Genomic DNA, 20,380 nt, shown 5'->3' with positions numbered 1-20,380 from the left:
GCAGGGGGCTGGACTAAAACAAGCCTTGTGGGGTTAAAAAAAACTGCAGTACGCTTTAATACCAATACTTTAGTACTGTGTGGTACACATACTAATGAACTGTATACTACAAAATACTGTCGTACTATGTACTACAAAATATTGCAGCGCACTGTAGTACAGCTTATAAAATAATCTGTAGTACACATACTGCAGTACTGTATAGTACATATACTATAGTATTGTGTAGTACTATAGTACATATACTATAGTACTGTGTAGTACAGATACTGCAGTTCTCTGTTGTACAGATATTGCAGTACTGTGTAGCATAAACACTATACTACTTTGTAGTACAGATACTGCAGTGTTCTCCGGTACAAATGTTACTGCACTCTGCAGCACACGTACTTTAGTACTGTGTAGTGCGCATACTGCAGTATTGTGCAGTACAGATATTGTAGTACTACACAGTACAGATACTGTAGTGCTGTGTAATGCAGATGCTGTGGTATTATATACTACATACCTGCAGTTTGGTGTAGTATAGATTTTGCAATATTCTCTGGCAATGTTCCCTGTATTTTTTCATGAGTCTGAGCAAACACACAAACTCCCTGAGCGTCCCTTGGACCACTGTGAGCAACATCAGACGTGTGCACTGTGGTCACACCAGCATCACATCCATTCAAGTTACATGGTTCATTCAAAGAATCACATTACAGCATTTACATTTCTGTTAAAACACTTTGTCAACAGGAGCCAGTTGAAGGCTGCAGTGATTTTAGTGACACTACAATGTATAAGAGTGAAGTTATTGAATATTTGTCTCTCTTTACTGTTGCAGTGGTTTTGCAAATTGCAGATGGACCCTGTTCACTCCATAGACACCAATGTTATTCCTGTAGCTTGAAAGACAGCTACTTTTGATAAAACTGGGCTTGTAGCACATTGTCTGCCTTGCAACAATGGGAAAGAGACACCGTTTATGTTTTGACAACCTATATCTAATGAGTTATTGATGCTGGAAGTCCGAATCTGTGAATATCTTTCCAACTTTACTGAACTTGGGGCCACTACCACCTAAGGAGTGATATATTTAATTTTGAAAAAAGCATTTAGCCATACTTAAAGCTTGAATGAATATTTGTTTTCTATGACCAGAGCTAATGTTGGTTCAAACATTTACTCAGTGAAAATAGAAATTAATATTCATGTATAATATCTGTCAGAGTTTTTTTTTACTGAAGGACATTTGTGTAACTTTTTAAAATTAAAGCGCAAGAGTTAAAATAATTATTTCAACCTGAGTTTAGTCACAGAGCAACCAAAATCTAAACCTATTTTCAATGTTAATTCATTTCCTTTTACTTCACTGATGTGATGAATTGAAATGTTGAAACTAAAGTCTCACTGATAAACCTTCTACAGAAAACACCTGTCAGAAAAGTCTGTTAAAGTCACTCAGAACAAACAAATTCTGAGGTGAAACTCATGTTGTTGGATTGAAGTGAGAAGAAAGAATTCATGAAAAGCTGCTGCACTCAGTCAACAAATAGAAAACATGTTCTGGTATTATGATTTTTATTATTTTATTTTTTTTTTGAATTTTGAGTTCATTTGTTTTAGTTATATTTTAAATTTGAAGTTTAATTTTTGATCTCTGTTTTATTATAAAAGTTTGTTAATCTAATTCTAAAAGTTTGTTAATCTAATTCTAAAAGTTTGTTAATCTAATTATTAAAGTCTATTAATCAGATCATCCATTCATCTTGAAGGAAAGATGCTTTCGGTGCTGTTTTCTTAAGATGGATGAAGACATTATTTTGAAGAGTCATCGTTGGTATCTTGCTTGTTCCTTTTGAACCGTCTCTTGATCGCTGAGAGGAACCTTTCAACTGCTGACTTCATGCTATCTGGCCGAGGAATGATTTTCAAATTAATTTTTAAAATCATCAGCAGAGCATAATCAAAAGATGGATCTTCTGCTGTCAAAGCTGCCTTCAGCAGATTTTCTGCAGATCCAAACTCCTTGTGAAGATCTTTCAACATGGACTTGGATATTTTCTTATTCGTCTCGCTGATTCTGCTGGCAGAAACGCTGATATCATCCAGCGGCAGGGCAAGCACACGGTTCAGGACAGTCTGGAAGTCCTTGGTGATCACAGGGTCTCTGGATTTATCAAGGGATTTCAACAGCACCCTCACTAGCAGAGCATTGATAGCATCGGCGCTATCTTGGGACTTGTTGGAACGAATATCTGGGGTTTCGGTTTTAGCTTCAGGTTCGGAAGCAGCGATGAGTTTGGTCATCGGTTCTGCAGAAGAGGAGCTCTGATGGGGCTCAGGCTCTTCATGGACTGAAACCAAACTGCAAAGAGACTCAGAAAGAGACTCAGAGTCCCTGAGGGCTACAACCGGTGTAGACACTTCAGCTGGACCCTCATCATCACCCTCATCATCACCCTCATCATCACCCTCATCATCACCCTCATCATTACTGCAGACAGATTTGGAATCTGCTGCAGCAACAGCGGGACTCAGAACAGGACTCAGATCGGCGGGTGTTGGAGAACGTTTGTGTCCAGCAGCAAGAACCTCTGGCTCAGTGATGAAGTTTTCTTCGTTACATGAGCTCACAACGATGTCCTCCTCTACAGTTCCAGAAACCTCCTCAGTGTGAGCCTCCTTTGGTTCCCCTGAACAGAGCAGCAGGTTTCCCACTGAGCAGTGTGTGCACAGCTTCTTTGCATATTTTTTCAGACATGCAGCCGCTTGAAGCACCAACTGATTCAGGTTTCTGATGCTGGACTCGGAGCCGCTGATATTAGTGGCCAGTTGTGATGGTAAAACAGAACTGCTGATGGCCAGAGACACAGCAGAGTTCACCTGCTCTGAAACTTCCATCTCAATAAGTTCTGTCAACTGTTTCATGCTCTTCAATTTTCTCTCTGGGAGGCTGAGAGACTCTGCAACACTGGCAGAGATGGAGTCTCCCAGAGAAAGCTTAACATTCTGTCTGCCAGCCGCTGATGCTGCTTTGAGCTCAGGAATGTCACGGACTACCCGTCTGACGACTTCTGCACCAAGAGCCTGAGTGATGTTGGATATCACATCACTCAGAACTCTAACCGTCGCACAGTCGGTAGTACCTGCAGCCAACAAGTTCCACTGCAGTTCCGAGATTCTGCTCAAAGACAGTTTTATGATTGGCAGAACATCTTCTTTGGACAGACAGACAGTTTGTTCTGTCTGCAGTTCACACTGGTCCACTGTGGTCGGTTCAGATTGGTCGCTGCTTGTGTCTAATGGAACAATACTTTCCATCAGCGCTTCCATCTCATTATCAAAGTCAACAATGGTCTCCATCATGTCTTCCCATTCAGGTCCTAATTGCTGTTCATTTCCCGACATGTTTTCGGTTTTCGGTACACGGTTCTGCACGGTTCTTCTGGTTGGTTCTCGGTCCATGGTTCGGCGTCGTCACGAAGGAGTGTGGAATCCTGAATTTTCTGACCTGAATTTATAGCATTTTCTAATCACTTATGACATCACAGATGACATCACAGATGACATCATAATAAAGACATTCAAAATGTACAGTGTAGGCAAATGAGCCTTATGACATCACAGTTGGCATCATCGATGACATCATGTCATCAGTACAGCAGATAGACAGATGACATTTTAGGTGGAAAAACACATCTGAATTCTGCTAAAAACTGACTCCAGATCAGTTTTACATCCATCCAGGTGTCTCAGTCTGAAGAATAAATCTGGTTTCTGTTCTTTTTCTCTATAACCCTCTTTGAGCATCAATATTATTAGATGCATCATAGTATGAACAGCAGTTTAAGTGATGCAAAATGAACACAGCAAGATGCAAAACAACTCCAATGTGACACAAAATGAACAAAATGTGACAGAAAACAACCTAAATTTGATGCACAATTATCACCAAAAGATGTAAAACAACCAAAATGTGAGAGAAACAGACTAAAATGATCACAAAATGTTGCAAAACAAAACAATTTCATCCATCCAGATCACAGTCTAAACATTAAATATGATTTTTGTTGATTTTCTCTAGAACCAACTGTGATCATGGGCATTATGGGATGTATCCTAGTGTGAACAGTTTAGAGTCCTACAAACAATCATTGGTTTAAAAAGGTCATTCTGGGTAAACTTTAAGGCTCATATCAGCATGTTGGTCAGAACTATTAGACCATGGAAGGATCGTTTTAGTGACACTACAATGTAGAAGAGTGAAGTTATTGAATATTTGTCTCTCTTTACTGTTGCAGCGGTTTTGCAAATTGCAGACGGACCCTGTTCACTCCATAGACACCAATGTTATTCCTGTAGCTTGAAGGACAGCTACTTTTGATAAAACTGGGCTTGTAGCACATTGTCTTCCTTGCAACAATGGGAAAGAGGCACCGTTTATGTTTTGACAACCTATATCTAATGAGTTATTGATGCTGGAAGTCGGAATCTGTGAATATCTTTCCAACTTTACTGAACTTGGGGCCACTACCACCTAAGGAGTGATATATTTAATTTTGAAAAAAGCATTTAGCCATACTTAAAGCTTTAAGTGCTTTATTAACACGGAACTAAAAATTTTGTATTGTTTTATTATCACAGGTTCTGTCTGAAAAGAGGTGGCATCATTTTAAACAGTGAAATCAAACTAATAAAATGTAATGACCAACCAGTGAGCAAGACTGGATTCTGCAAAAACATAAACAACTTTTTTAAAAATCTAAATCTTATCTTAACACAGTTAATGTATTAACTTATTTTTGTGTGTATGCATGTATTTATTGATTTATTTAGTACTGTTAACATAGAGTTCTGAGTGAGTTTTTCTTAAGATAGGCAAAGGCCATTTATTGATTACATATAGGCCATTAAATGTTTATTAAAAACTAAAACGCATTTTAAAAAAAACTATTTAGGCATTTATTGAGTCACTAAAATACTGTAGAGTACAGACCACATCAGCATGATTATAAGCATCCTCTGGTAAATTAACAACCAGATACTGATGTCTCTCACCATATGGACTTCAGGAGATGACTGGGGGATGATAAACTGTGACCTACTGGTTGGGTTCTCTCTGTTCTCATGTTTCTTACATGTTTGTCCCCTGACAGCCGGGTCCTAATGTTTTTTGAGCAACACACCATACTATGACGTTTTTACAATGATGGTTCTACTATGGAACCAGTTTGACATGTTCAGGTGTTCTTTGTGTGAAAACTCAGAGATTTCAGGTATCAGAAGGTGGTTTTCAACTTTCTTTGTTAACTTTCTGCTTCAACTTTAAACTGAATTTCCTTCACTAACCCAGCCCTCTGGACTTCCAGTAAGCTGTGTTCCTATTGGCTGTCCAGGTGGCTGCTTGGTGTTATCAGGAACACCTGAGCAGCTCAGTGTCTTCCTACTTTATTTAGCTGCAGACAAACATTTCCTCTGCTTCTATTCACCACTGAACTGGGTTTGGCTCCATTACTTTAGTTTGTTCTTTAGGCGTTGGCTTGCAGCTTCCAGCAGTAAAATAGACTTTAATGTGTTTCTTGGTGTGTTTTAGGGCTTTGTACTGGATAGTTGTCTTGGTAAATGTGGTTCTTTAGCTGCAGTTAGCACATGGTGCTAATGTGTGCAGTGATTAGTGGATTTGGTGCAGCTGAGTTGTGTCTTTATCTTGGCTGTAGTGAGTCTTCAGAGGTTTTTGGTCAGACACATTCTGTATTCTTGTTTGAGAACCAACGTTGGTTGTCCAGAAGGTAAGAATTCCTGTCCTGATTCTCTGTTCTCAGAGGTTCTCTGGTAGGCTGCAGGAGACTTTAGTGTTTGGGTTGTGCTAGTTTGGTTTTTGTATGGTTTCATTTGGACGATTATCTTGAGGCCCCTCCATGTGGTTTAGTGAGGTTTTCTGCAACAGTTCTACAAAGCAACCTGCAGCAGAAGAGACTTTGAGAGTTTTTAGGAAGTTCTGGAGACCAGACTTTAGAGCAGCAGAAACATTTGTCAGCAGTTTGAGCAGGAGAAGGTGAGCTTCAGAGTAGAAATGAGATGGAAACCTTCTTGACCCGTGTGGTGAGGTCCTGTACCAAGAGTTTGAGCAGGTTGTGAAGAGTCTGTAGTTCTTTGGTCTGAAAGCACAAGAAGTCGACTCATTAAAGGAGAAAACAGGAGATATTGTTGGTTCTTCTGTCGCTCTGCAGTTTCCTTAGACTGAATATCAAGTTTATATTTTAAATGATTTCCCATGTGAGCCCAAGAAGACTTCAATAAACTCCCTCCATCCCCTGGACACAACATATTTTATTACCATATTAAATCTTTTTTTTTTTTTTTTTTTTTAATGTTTTTGAGTTTTAATCATAGTTTTAGCATGTTTTTTTTCTCTTTGCTTGTTTAGTTTTGTCATCTGTGTAAAAGGTGCTAAACAAATAAAGTTGAATTGATAAACTGAATAATTGACTAACTCATGATTGTGACAACAGAAGTATTTTCATTGTGATTTAAGGGTTTATTTAATTTTTAAGGTTGGGGTTAAAATCTTGACAGAAAAAGAAGATTAAAGAAATAAACTACATTTAAAAAAGCAATTAAATCAAAGGAAAAAAAATTAATCCAAAAAACTGTTAAGAAGTTTTATTATTTAAAAGTATTTTTTAAATGTGTAATTTGTGAAAATATTTTCTCTGTGATTTTTAATATTGTCATTTTAAAAATTTTGTTTAATTTCATAATGACATGTTTTGTATCTTGTCTAATTATCTAATTCAATATTTTGTCTGTTTAATATAAATAAACATTAAATACAATTAAACTATATTAAACAGACAAAATATTGAATTAGATAATTAAAAAAAAAAAACCTTAAAGATTTAATCGAAAAATTAAATATTGGGAAAGAAAAAAACAATTCAAACAAGCCGATAAAACATTTGAAAAAACAATTGAACATTAAAAAGACAAAACATTTCTAAATCAAATCAGACATTAGAAAAGAATAAAAGGTGAGAAAAGAGCAAAACTAAACGTTTAAGAAGAATCAAACTAAAGACAAAACATTTGAAAAGACACCAGTTAGACTTTAGAAGATCAAATTAAACAGAAGAGACAATAAAACGATGAAAAAGAGCAAAAACAGATAAAGTATTAAAGCGTTTTCTAGTCTGAAATGAAAACATCAAGTTGTTTGTTCAAACATTTCCTCTTTCTATGTTCTTGGTTTGATTGTGGACAGATTTACTAAGTGCTCATTTCAGAAAACTGCTTTCCAGATAAAGTCTACTAGTAGTTGAAGGCATCGATCAAACTGTTACCTTCTGATCTCCACAAACTTTACTGTTCAGTGAAGAGAATCAAAGTTTGTTGAGTATTTCTAAAAAACCCACAGGTGAAAGTCTGAGAAGAACTCAGATGGATGGTCTAAATGTGAAATCAAGACTCATGGTCACAAGTTTTAAGGCTTCTGTTAACCAGAAAGTTCAAACTAACAGAGAAGTACTGAGAAACTTTTAAGATTTCAGTCCTCAGACTGTCTAAAGGTTCAAACTAACAGAGAACTACTCAAGAAGTTTTAGGTTTTCAGTCCTCAGACTGTCTAAAGGTTCAAACGAACAGAGAAGTACTGAGAAACTTTTAAAACTTCAGCCCTCAGACTGTCTGAAGGTTCAGACTAACAGAGAAGTACTCAGGAACTTAGAGGATATCAGTCCTTGGACTGTCTGAAGGTTCAGACTAACAGAGAACTACTGTGGGACTTAGAAAATTTCAGCCCTCTGACTGTGTGAAAGCTCAGGTCCTGAGGACTCGGGAGGTGTGGAGGCTTTGGAAAGTCTTGGAACTGAGGGTTCCACCCTCCAGCACAAAGGCTGAAGTCCAACCTCCTGAGAAAAACGGTCGAGTCGAGACTCGAGTTAAAAAAAAAACTCGAAAACGACAAAAAATAGATGATAAATGCGCAAAAAAAAGAAGAATTAGTATCTGAGCGAGTAGCTCAGGAGGATAAGAAGAGGACTACCAACTGGAAGGTTGTGGGTTCAAGACCCACCACCGGTAGTTTTCTTTCTTTGTCTTTGTCAGGATTTTGAGAAAATTTAAGAAGTGTCTGGTCTTGAACCAGCGACCTGCAGCTCCATAGGCAAATCCTTAACTCACTGAGCTACAGATCAGATAAAAAGAAATAAATTCGTCGTCCCTTTGACATCGTAGTTCCTGAAGTGACCACATGGGTGGAGCCAGGGTGGAGTCTGGGTGGAGTCAGGGCGGAGAGTAGGCGGGGAGGTGGGTGGCGGCCTCCCCCCTCTACTCCCCCACCTCCCCCCACCGCCCACCACAACTTCCCCCGCCCGACGAGTTCTTCGAGTCTCCACGAGTTCTTCGAGTCTCGACAGGTTTTCCCGAGTTTCTGGAGTTTCCACCAGGTCGGAGGCAGAACAAGTTGTCATGAAGAGGTGTTGAAGTCGGTCAGGATGGACTGACTTTTTACAGCGACTAGAAGGAAGATGACTAGAAGAGCAGGTCTTTAACCACCATCCATAAAATCCATGGAGTCGCTCCAGAGAAATGAAAGAAGGTCAACTTTTATCAACCTCCATCCAGATGTTCAACTTGATATCTTTACTTTGACATTTTTAGCACCACAAACCTTTAGTATCACACTTTATTATCATTCATTAGGACTTTAATGGAATCCACCAGCAGATTTAGTTTTTGTTGACAAACTTTATTCTTGTCGTCATGGGATTGCAGTATTTAAAACTGTTCCTTCTATTTGACCTTATTTATTAGTTTTAGTGGAGAAAGTTTGAATTGTCAGTCTCTTAAAAACTAAATAATAAATTGGATTAGTCAAGAGGTTTTAATTTCTTACTTTGTCATATTTTAGATATGACAAAAAAAATATAAAAATAAAGCGTCTTGAGACAATTTGACCTGTAACTGGCATTATATAAATAAAATTGAATTAAAATTGTATATATCTTGTAATGTTGGAGAAATTCAGCCATATATGTTGGAAAACACATTTTCTTTGTCCATTAATCTGTTGATTGTTTTCTCCAGTAATTCATTTCTTGTTTTGGTTTATAAAATATCAAACCCAAATATATTCAGTTTACTGTCATAAAAACCAAAAAGATTTACAATCATGATGCAGGAATCAGGCAGTTTTTCACTTTTTATCTTAGTTTAGTCAGAAAGATAGTTGACAATGTGTGAATTGTTGCAGCTTGTGAGCCGTAGAAGGTTTTAATCTTTGGGGCCGAGTGTCAAAAAAACATTTAGAAACCAACATCAACAAAACACTCAACAAAGATTTGAGCATCGTTTGCATGACAATGTCAAATTAATGGACATTTATTTCCAACGTAAATGTGTGATATTCATCCTCTGGAGCTTTCTCTTCACATCGTCTTCCACCTGGACTGCTTTGGTCGGGAGCATGTGCAACAAACATTTGAAAAACTGCACTTTAACATCAATGAATGACACTGAAGTTTAATCTCTACATAAATGAGACTGAGTCTGGATGTGCTGCTCTGTCATTAACTCCTAAGTTTAGGGAAAGTTCAAACAAAAGAGGACAGTTAAGAGAAGACTTGAGAATGAGCTTATTTTGAACAAACATCTCAGACTTTCTGAGCTTCAGCACCTCTAGCAAGATATTTTAACAACAAGCAACTCAAGAGATCCACAAGTTGAAGAGAGTTAGCTTTAGCTGAGCCAAAGAACATGTGGGGCGCTAACCTAGCAAACATTTCAGACTTTTCTCTGTGAATTCTGAGAAACAATTTACTATTTAATGACAGAGCTACACATCTTAACTCAGTCTCATTAAAACAGACTCTAATTCAGTGTTATCCATCCATATTAAAGTGCAGTTACCCAAAATGTTTGCTGCATGAGCTCCAACAAAACCTGTCCAGGTAGAAGGCCACTTTGACAAACAGGAAGTGGAAGATTCCAAGCAGATTTATAGAAGGGGAACCAGACTGTACTAAGTGTCGTCGAGTATAGAGGGGTGTTTTGTTGGTTTTTAAGGCTGATAATGATTATTCGTGAGACATTTGGAGTAGATATTCATTTGCAGTAAATGAAAGTATTTAAAATCTTGGAGTTAAACTTAGAAGAACACAAACTCTAACAGAAGACTTTGTTGATATGTTTTTGTTTTGTTTACAGATGTTAAGTTAAAGGAGTTTTATTTGTGACGTATAACCAATCAAATCACTCCAGAAGACAGAGCGACCACAGGTAGATAAAGGTTCAGAGCCAAAGTAGCACCATTTTTAAATGTATTTATTACAGTAAATCAGTAAAAAAATAAAATACTGATAATCAGTAAATCAGTCAGCCCACAATTACTAGAATTCTACAATGTATGTCTCTTTCCTTTGACTTGTTATTTGTACAATATACGATGTATATGATGGTGTTTTTTCATACCAAAGGCTATACAACGGTGGCTGCACATAAGGACGCCTGACGTTGATTAGCTGCGTAAATACCATTATATACAGTCTATGGTAAATACATGTGTGAATCGCATCATTGGCTGCAGCAGCCAGTCACTGACTCACACTGAAAAATAGCACAGAATGAATTGTTACGTGTTTATTTTATTTACAATTTAGGTTGGATTTTTTTTTTGTGCGCAGCGCAGATTTTCTGTGCACGGAGACCGTGTCAGCAGTGCGCACGCACGCATCTTAGAGGGAACAGTGTTCTCTGGTACTACAGAATGTTGTTATCTGTCTTACAACTCCTGCAGTAATATTTATGGCACATTTTGCAGTGCTGTAGTACAAATATTACAGAACTATGTTGTACAGATACTGTAGTACAGTGTAATACATAAACTGCAGTGTTATACAGTACAGATACTGCAGTACAGTGTAGTACTCTGTTCGCCTGCAGCTGTGGCTCTTCCACTCGTCTGTTTACTGTCTCTTTCTGTCTTCTCTTCTTTTCTTTTCGTTTTACTGCATTCTTTCCCCTCTGAAACTTCTTTGTGGCTCCGGGGCCCCCGGTACTCTATTGTACTCGTGTCCATGGCGACCAAAGCCCTGGCAAGAATCCGCCTCGGCAACCGTTGATATGCAGATCAGATGGAGAGACAGAGAGACGCACTGGAAAACTTCATCACATTAAATACCTGCTGCATCCAGTCAAAGTCTGATGGAGCTTCATGTGTGGTTGAAACTGACTCAGCTCAGTGTTCATCATTCGTTCTCACTGCAGCCTCTCAGTCTCTTTAATTAATAATAAAATAAAAACTTTAATTTTATTATTAGTTATTAGTTTTACAGCAGTGTGGTGCTGACAGGACGATTTAAAACATCCATTCATGTTTCAGAGATTTTCAACTCTGCTGTTTCTGTGCTTGTTTCTGAAAACATTAGTTTTTTTGATACAGCAGCGGATTAAAAAAAAAGTCTGAACTCACATTCTTCAGTCAGTCAGGAGGAGAAAAAGAAAAGGAATAAAGGAAGGACAGACTGCTGCAAGAGGAGGAGGAGGAGGTGGAGGAGGTTTGTAGAAAGTCTGTTCAGGAAGTTGAAGAGAGAGAGCCCCCCCACCATTCTCTCAACTCTTTCAGCCACTATATTATTTTAAAGTCACAGTTCAGCTCTTTCAAGCAGAGATTTTATGTGCAGTTTGGATGTTTTATTGGGAATAAAGTGTTCAGAAATGACCTCTTTATATCCTAATTGTTCTGCTTTGCTTTTATTATACTATAAAGATGTGATCAGTCTGATTTTTATCTTATCAAAGGCCCAAACGAAGCACACATTGTAACTTAAAATCAAGACAACCAGCAAAGTACATGAAAAATAAGGCCTGTTTCCACCCACAAACATCATGTGAATATAAGAAGTTAGTTGACTGAGATAATAATTGCAGGGATCCAGACATCATATAATTGTTTGCCCAACAGTTGGCAACATTATTAATCAATAATCAATTGCACAAATTGAGTGCACTGGACATCCTTCCATATAACTGTTTTAATAATGGACACATGACATAAGGCACAATTACAGCTTAATTATTTAGCCATTGTGCTACAGGTACACTGTCCTTATAACTTAGGTCTGGTTTGATAATGTCAGTTCTGCATGGTATCCATTACCCATCACAGAAGACTTTGTCATGGTGCCCTTTACTAGCTAAACCCCCACAATGCTCTCAGCTGGCCAACATGAACTGCCCGTAGAGACCATTTCTTCTGGTTAGTACAGTATTTAACAGTAAGAGATTCCACTTGGTGCTACTTCTAATCTACAATACATTTCTCTGACATGCATGTCCTTCTTCTTCTGTCTTACTAGTTCATTTAGTTTTTCAATTGTTTAAATTGTCAAACAAGTCAAAAATCAGTTTTATAACCAAGTCAAAAACCAGTCCAAATTCATCTCAGAAGATACTCTCAAACCAGTCTAAAAGCAGTCCTACACTAGTCTCAAACCAAGCCCCAAATCTGTCTTAAACCAAGTTTAAAAGCAGACTAAACTCAGCCCAAAATCTATATTTGTATATGGGAGCTCTGACCAGAAGCCATTAACAGCCACAGAAGTCTATACCATATTGACCCACTGCGATCTAAACTCCCACAATGCTCTCTGCTTGTAAACACTAACTGCCCATAGAGTGGCAGTATCTTCTGGTCACTACAGTAATAAACACTAAGAGTCTCCACCTGGTGGAACAATCAGGTACTACAGCCACAACTACATTTTGTGACATGCATGTCCTTTGTCTTCTGCCTTATGCTTTGATATACTTGTAATTGGATCAGTAGTTGATTAACAGTCATCAACATCACAATCCTACCATTGTTTTGTAGTGTTTTGCGACACACCTCTGGAGATTCTCATTAACGTAGGGAGCGTTTGATTGTCAACCCACTGTTTCCCAGGTTTGTTTATTTCAGGGGTCATTTGGTTTCGAAGCTGCCCAGTCCCTGCTTTCATCTTTTTTTTCAAACTGATTGCTAACCTGCGGCATCCAAGAGTTTGTGCGCAGGGCTGTTCGGTTTCTCAACATGAGTGTACTAATGTTTACCTCTGGAACAGTTTGGTTTTTCGTACTACGCAACAAGATTATTGGGCTAGCGAGGTATGTTGAGCCTAAAGCCACAGTTTTTAATGTGTTTGGCTAACTCACCATGGTAGCTGATGTTGCATAGCTAAATTTTCCAAAGGTGTTTTTGTTCAGAGTTTGGAATTTAGTAACGCCGCTGAATGAAGCCGTGCAGTTACAGCAGGCAAACTGTATGCACTGCATTGCCAAAGGAACCTGCATGCAGTTAGTGAAGCAGAAAATGTAGAAATACACTACCAGTCAAAAGTCTGGACACACCTTCTCATTCATTGGTTTTTATTTAATTGTATTATTTTCTACATTGTAGATTAATACTGAAGATTCACGCTTTTTTTGTTTACAACATAATTCCATGTGTATTCTTTTATAGTTTTGATGTCTTCAGTAGTAACCTACAAAGTGCAAAATAGTTACATAAAAACCACTGAATGAGAATTTGTGTCTAAACTTTTGACTGGTAGTGTATGTTCATATGTTTTCTAGATTCTAGGTGAGAAAACCAAAGTCTAGAAACACTTTATGAATCTTCCTCATTTAGTTTTTATTTATGTATCCCAACCTTCCCTGTCTTGGCTTTAATCTCAGCGAGGTTTCTGAACCGTTGCGTCTCTGTGCTTTTGTGATTCCAGGGTAAAGCTGTTTGAGGGGATGGACATGGTGGCAGACTCCGGCGTTGTGGTTGACACCTCCATGAGAGGAGGCCGGCTCGGTGTGTTCTGCTTCTCCCAGGAAAATATCATCTGGTCCAACCTACGCTACAGATGTAACGGTACGACCTCCAATCACACCATAATTGGGGAGTATAATATCATGTTCCTCCTTTACATGTGCTCAACTCTGCAATCTCTGGTAACTACAAGCAAGATGCAGCTGCTTTCAGCAATCACATTTGAAATATCTCAAGGAATTGCCTATTCTAGTTCAAAACAGTGGCAATGGTGGTGTTTTCAACCAGGACCACGTCCCTAGTTGATACCCCAGTGCTTCCAGGCCGCCACTGTTTGGCCCTCGAGCAAAGCCCTTTACCCCATCTGCTCCAGGGAGACCTCATCATGCCTAATGCAATATTTCACAACGCAGTAAATGATCTGTAACAAATTGAGGCTTCTTTCATTCAGTAAGAGGGAATTTAGCATTGTTTTTTTTAATGTAAAAGTGCAAAAAAATGTCAGTGAATAATTGTGATAAATTATCGTGATTATCATTTTTTCATTTCCAATCCAGATTCACTCCCCTACAGAATCACCCCAGTCATTTTAGAATTATTAATTCTTCTCAAAGTTGTTCAAGTCATCATTTTTTATTTAATTGTAACAAAACAGAAATGCTTTCTTTTTTTTTTTTTTTTTTTTTTTTAAATTGCACAGCCCTACATTGAATTGCTCTTGTATCTGCAGGAAACATAAATATATTAATTCAGAATTGATCCTAAATAATCAGCTAACTAAAGTTGATTCTTTTTTTTTTTTTTTTTTTAAATTTCAGACACGGTGCCTGAAGACTTCCAGTCTCATCGTAAACAAGTTATGATGCACATTCAGGTCTGAGAGCTGCAGACAGACTCTTCACACACACACACACACACAACGCAAATACATGGATACACACATCCCCCAAACACTTTAACTGTAGTCTGAATGTGAGCTGTGTGAGTATGTGTGTGTATGTGTGTGTGTTTGTGTGTCACATGAATGAAAGGGAAGTCGTTGAAAGACAGAAACCAAGCGTCAGAGTGGACAGTCTGGGGAAACACTTCGGGAGCGCCTGAACGCACCATCAGTGTCGGTTTGTGTAGCTTTTAAATGTTTGTTTGTGTATGTCTTTACATAGAGTAAGGTTAAACATACAGCTTTGGAACAGAGTTTTTGTCAAGTTCATCAAGTTAAGTTTCACGAAACAACATGAGGAAGCAAGTTAACATATACAGGATAGGTTTTGGTTTCTGGCTTCATTAAACAAGAAAACAAAACCACAGTCACACGAAGCTGGTTATCAGTTAAGTCAACTGGGGTCTCTGGACTTGGCTTTAAGTATTTTCACATAAGAGGAGTGGCGATGGCAACAGATAACTGACCATAAACATGGACAGGAGCTCCAAAACAAATATGAGGAGTTTCAAAAAAATAATAGGAGCTAAAAGCAACACAGCTGGTGAAGCTAAACTCAGAAGAGAAAGGAAGGATTCCAAAATTTGAACTTTTTTAGCAGTTGGCTTCTTCTATGTTTACTATGGCTAACGTAGCCTATAGCGCCACCTCTTGGCAATAAGGCACAGTCTGGTTTATCTGCTCCAAAGAAGTTAATGGAAACAAATTCATATTTTCTGAAACATATCTTAAATTCTGGTTTCTCAACAAAAAGAAGGATCTCCTTTTGTCATGTGTCCACAATAAAATGTTGAGCTTTTTGTGATAATTGTGAGTCCTTGACTGTTATCAGACAGTCCAGTCTTTAGAAAAAAAAAAAAACTCCTGGAGACTGTTGTGGAAAGTTTTGAAGTGTTTCTTTTCGATAGAACGTCGGTGTGCTCGTCTTTCAGTCGTGTTTCTTCAGACAAACTCCTGCTTTGGCTCCTCACTCATCTGAGTTCAACAGTCCTGAATACTGTGCAGCCATTAAGGATTTAAGGAAAAAGCATAAACTCTCTTTTTAACTGATCCACAAACCAACAACAAGAATAATTTCAGGCCTTTACCGACCCAGACGATCCTGCTGAGACCTGATAAGCTAACGTTACACAGAAGAGATGCTTTTGATTCGAATGAAAAGTGGAATGCCTGTTTTTGTGTATTTTCAAAATGTACATAACTTTGTTGAAATAAACTACCCGACCAAGACTTTTCTTACAATGCTGGTTTGTGTTTCATTATTTTTACAGCACAAAGACCGACTCAGACAATGTGGAAATTTATAGAAGCAGTATAAATCTAAATTTGGTACCTTGTACACAGTTACTCCAACATTTGGATGTTATAGCTTGTCAGGTGTTAGACCTTTTATCTCCACAGCTCTTCCACAATGACTCTTAACTACTGAAATACAGATCATTTAGTCAGCTTTTATGTTAAGTTGTTTTACTTCATCTTAGTTACTTTTGTTCTAAATGATGTTCAGCATGTATGCTGTTAGCATGTCAGGATGCTAACATTAGCTAACTAGCAGTAAACACAGTCCAGCTGAGGCTGATGGTCAGAAACCAAAGCGTTGGACACATTAAAATGTTGACTGGATGGTGACTCTGGAGGAAAACTGAGATTATCGCCAAAGTTATTGCAATTAATCTGCAGGGTAACATGAATGTCATCATAATCCATCCAGAAGTTGGTGAGATATTTGAGTCTGGACAAATTTAATTTAATTTATTAATCATTTATTGAGACGTATTTTCTGTTCTTGCACCATTTGCACAGGAGAATATTCATTTCTATTTGTAAAAATACACAAAAACCGAATCTAAAATTAGACGACTGACTTGTAGACATAAACCACCGTCTTAGTTAAAAATAACCATTACAGTGATTCTGCAGCAGACAGAATATTATGAGTGAAATGAAGTGTTTTGGGTGTTTTATTGTTGAATGTAATTAGATAAAACCATCAGTTAGTTCATGATCTTTGTTCTACCTCGACTCTGTGATCTCCGGATGGGATCCTCTCCTGATGGTCCTGAGGTGGGGGGTCGTGACCCCTGGGCCGGGGAGGCCGGGACGAGTGCAATATTGGAGGAGGGACATGACAACAGTGCACCACATCCCGGACCTGCCCGACCCTGGGAGGAAACACACTGCACAACCTGAAACAGACGGACAAGCTTTGTCATTTTAAAACACATTACAATGACCTGCATTAATTTCATGGAGACTTACCTAATCTTAAACTAGACCTAACCTTGATCTAATATCAGCCTAAACCTAGCTGGATCTAACCTTAATTTAAACTTAACCAAAACTTAACTTTAACCTACCTAAACTAGACCTAACCTTGATTTAAACTGAACTTTCACCTTACCTTAAATTAGACCCAACTTTGATTTAAACCTAACTTAAACCTAATTTTAACCTACCCTTAAACTAGACCTAACCTTGATTTTAACTAGCGTTGCGTTCGTCAACGAGAATTATGACGAAATGTTGTCAACGAACCTTTATCACTTGACAAAAACGAGACGAAACGAAACGTAAATGGTGGTTATGTGACGATAACTATAATAAAATATATAATACAATATTGTTGACGAATAAAAACGAGACGAAATTCAGTTTACAAAATAAAAACTCTGCTGAAATGTCTCTTCATTTTTGTTGACCGAGACGAGACGAAATTATTTCGTCTCGTCTCGTTTTCGTCAAGTGATAAAGGTCCGTTGACGACGATATTTCGTCATAATTTTCGTTGACGAAAGCAACACTAATTTTAACTTGACCTAAACCTAAGTTTAACAAAACATTACACTACACCTAATCTTGATTTAAACTTAACCTAAAACCTTACGTTAAATAAGACCTAGCATTGATTTAAATTTAACTTAAACCTAACTTTCAACATCCTGTTAATGTTGCTGAGATTTAATGCCTTGACACCAGCTTCAAATCTGAGTTTTTTGAAAATTCTGTTCCTTTATTTGGAAAGACATTGGCTTCTTTTATATCTTTTGAAAGCACAAAGTCTCACGATTAATTTTCTATGTTACAATAAAACACAACAGCAACAGTAGCAGCAATAATTCATCATACTGTAATACATGTGGGCACATATAAAAATTGAAGTTTCTTTTGTCCCTGTTGACTATAGGAGTACAAACTATATATCTCTATCTATATATATCAGATAAACAGCCTAGCTTAGCTTCTTTAGTTTTTATTTGAAACCAGTTTGTTTCCAAGTGAAACCAGATATAAACAGCTCCTGGAAAATGAGCTGGAAGGATTATAATAGTGTTAATGTTGGATATTAATGGGATGTAGCTGCTGCATTTGTTGACATATTTGTAGTTCTTCACTCCAACTGGGAGATGTGTTGATTTGTTGTCTAAATTTCACAATATTTTAGTTACTGTAGCGTTCATGCATTGATTTTCATACCCAAAAAATAAATGAAAAATATTGTCATTCAGTTTGTTTGAGTCTGCTGCAGGATTTCTCCACCACTCTGGTTCTTTATGACTCTGGCTGGATGTCTGAGCTTGTTGTCCTGCTGCTGGATAAGTGTGGTAAGAACCTGAAATCAGTATTTATAGTTGGAACATCTTTATATTCACAGTTTATCTATCATGTATGTTAACTGAGTGTCTGCAAATCCCTAATTTAAGGCCACAAAATGTCCTAAAAAGTCTTGTTTTTATTTTATTTCATAATTAATTCAGGTTTTTGGATATGTAACAGCTTGTTTCTTGTCACGTATAGCAGTGGAACACTGCTGGCTGCTGAATAATGTTTTTTTCTTTTGAGTTACATATCAGTATTTCGTGAAAAAAATATATTAGCTATGTGACTGATTTAAAACATGTCCTTTAGCACTGATCTGCTGACTGAAGGGAGTAAATATTTTAATCAGCATGCACGTTACAGACATCAGTTGAAGCTTTTTTATTCTTTATTGCAGACATGGTGCACAATTAAAAGCTGAGTTAACAAGCAGCTAATATACATGTATTGTGTCTGAGCAGGCAGACAAAAGAAAACCACACAACAACAAATACACTACTGAAAAGTGTGTGTGATATAATCAAATGAAGTACCAGAGTATAGTTTATATAAATCTGATTCCATCTATTCACATAGATTATTGGAGATGAAAAGCCTTTGAGAATGCAGAAAGTCTTAACTCATGTTCAGGAGGAGTTTGGTTGTTTATTTTCCTCCTTAAAACCTGAATCTGTTCAGCTTTTCTGTTCACACAAATTCACCTGATGAATTTAGTTTAGAGTCTTTAAGCAGCATGATTGAACGTCTGAGTTTCACACGGCGGAGAATAATCAGCACAGCTTGTGAGATAATCAACATTTCTGGCAGATTTTATCATGAAACTCTGGATCAGATGTTTCATGTTCAGATTGGAACTAATGTAAAAAGTGGAGGAGAACTCACCTCAGTACTGCTCCGTCCGTCTGGCCTGCTGCTCTGTGGAGGGTCTGGGTCTGTCAGTGGTGCTCTGGTCTGGACCCCCCTCCACCCCTAAACCCTAACAAAGGCTCTGAGCTGCTCAGTGAGGCGTGGAGGGGCCCCGCTTCACGCTTAAAGGGCCATCCACTCAACCTGCTGCACACAATTAAATCATCATTCAAACTCACAGAACTTGTTTTAAGCCAGCAACGAACAGGCGAGATGGAGCTGAAACACACGAATTCTGCACAGAAACTGATTTGTTCTTCCACCTGCAGGTCGAAGCCACCTGAAATCAATTCAAACAGCAGCAGGTGGTTTTACTGCAGCTCTGTGAGTCAGTGCTGCCCCCTGCTGGCCATACTGTGGCACTGCATGAAAGATACTGCATGTCCTTTCTAGTTTCATTTCAGACATGTTTTTCCTCACTGAAGGCTCGTTTTTCACTGCAGTGAGTCCTGCACGTCTATGGAAACAGCACAGCCATGACTAGAAGAAGAGAGAGAGCTGAAAAATGAGTAAAATTTCAGAAATCATAAAAAAGTCGTTTTGTTTTTTTCTTTCAACTAAAATTGAATAACAATTCACATGTCCAACATTCTCCAAGTGTCCACAGGTGTTAGAATACCAGGAAAGTAATGGCAACTGTAATCCAAATAATATTTTTAGTGTATTTAAATACAGTAAAACTGTGTAATATTATGGTCACACACATTGTTTAAATAAATTCGAATAATGACTAAAATCTGTCAAATAACATTTTTTGCTGATTTAAATACTTAAAAACTGTGTAATTTATGGTCAAACATTTCAAAGAGACAAATTACCATTTGTAAAATTGATTTGATTTTGACGTTATTTACAGTTTTGGTCTCTGTTTTTTTCTATGACGACCATGCAAATTAATACTTTTTAAAATGTGATTTCACTAGTTTATTAACTTTAATTTAACAAAGCAAATAAATTGGCACTGGATTGTTTTATCATTCAGTTTTTACGGTAAAAACTGGAGTTTCACTGGAGGATCTTTAACACACGTGATTATTTTTTAGATTTCTAACTTTCAACATTCAGCATTTTGCAAACTGAATTAGAGATCTCCATCCAGGATGTTTGTTTTCTGACCTGATCACCAACATAATCATCCTCATGTACAGGGAGCTCTTGTT

General features: G+C 37.7%; 2 protein-coding genes across 3 annotated transcripts in view; one reads left to right on the top strand and one right to left on the bottom strand.

Annotated features, from left to right (window-relative positions):
- The window catches only part of thbs3a (thrombospondin 3a), a 46,599-nt gene extending 30,640 nt beyond the window's left edge, over positions 1 to 15,959 (top strand). Inside the window, exons 22-23 of the mRNA XM_055013453.1 lie at positions 13,740 to 13,879; positions 14,596 to 15,959. Coding sequence (XP_054869428.1) covers positions 13,740 to 13,879; positions 14,596 to 14,657 — 202 coding nt within the window. The 3' untranslated portion in view covers positions 14,658 to 15,959. The remainder of the gene's footprint in view (positions 1 to 13,739; positions 13,880 to 14,595) is intronic.
- LOC118471259 (uncharacterized) lies at positions 253 to 19,201 on the bottom strand. 2 transcript variants are annotated; one of them, XM_055013455.1, is made up of 3 exons: positions 16,735 to 19,201; positions 6,072 to 6,143; positions 253 to 3,496 (listed from the first exon to the last, which is right to left on the bottom strand). In XM_055013455.1, exon 3 carries the CDS (start codon positions 3,448 to 3,450, stop codon positions 1,801 to 1,803), a length of 1,650 nt encoding a protein of 549 aa, XP_054869430.1. In that variant the 5' UTR covers positions 3,451 to 3,496; positions 6,072 to 6,143; positions 16,735 to 19,201; the 3' UTR covers positions 253 to 1,800. The 2 variants fall into 2 exon arrangements, with proteins under 2 accessions (XP_054869430.1, XP_054869429.1); XM_055013454.1 differs by having other exon boundaries at positions 254 to 6,143; positions 16,735 to 19,200.
- Positions 19,202 to 20,380: the final 1,179 nt, after the last annotated feature.

The sequence above is a fragment of the Amphiprion ocellaris genome, chromosome 9 (assembly GCF_022539595.1).
Source record: "Amphiprion ocellaris isolate individual 3 ecotype Okinawa chromosome 9, ASM2253959v1, whole genome shotgun sequence".
NCBI classification, from domain to species: Eukaryota; Metazoa; Chordata; class Actinopteri; family Pomacentridae; genus Amphiprion; species Amphiprion ocellaris.
This window is presented reverse-complemented; position numbering and strand designations above follow the sequence as displayed.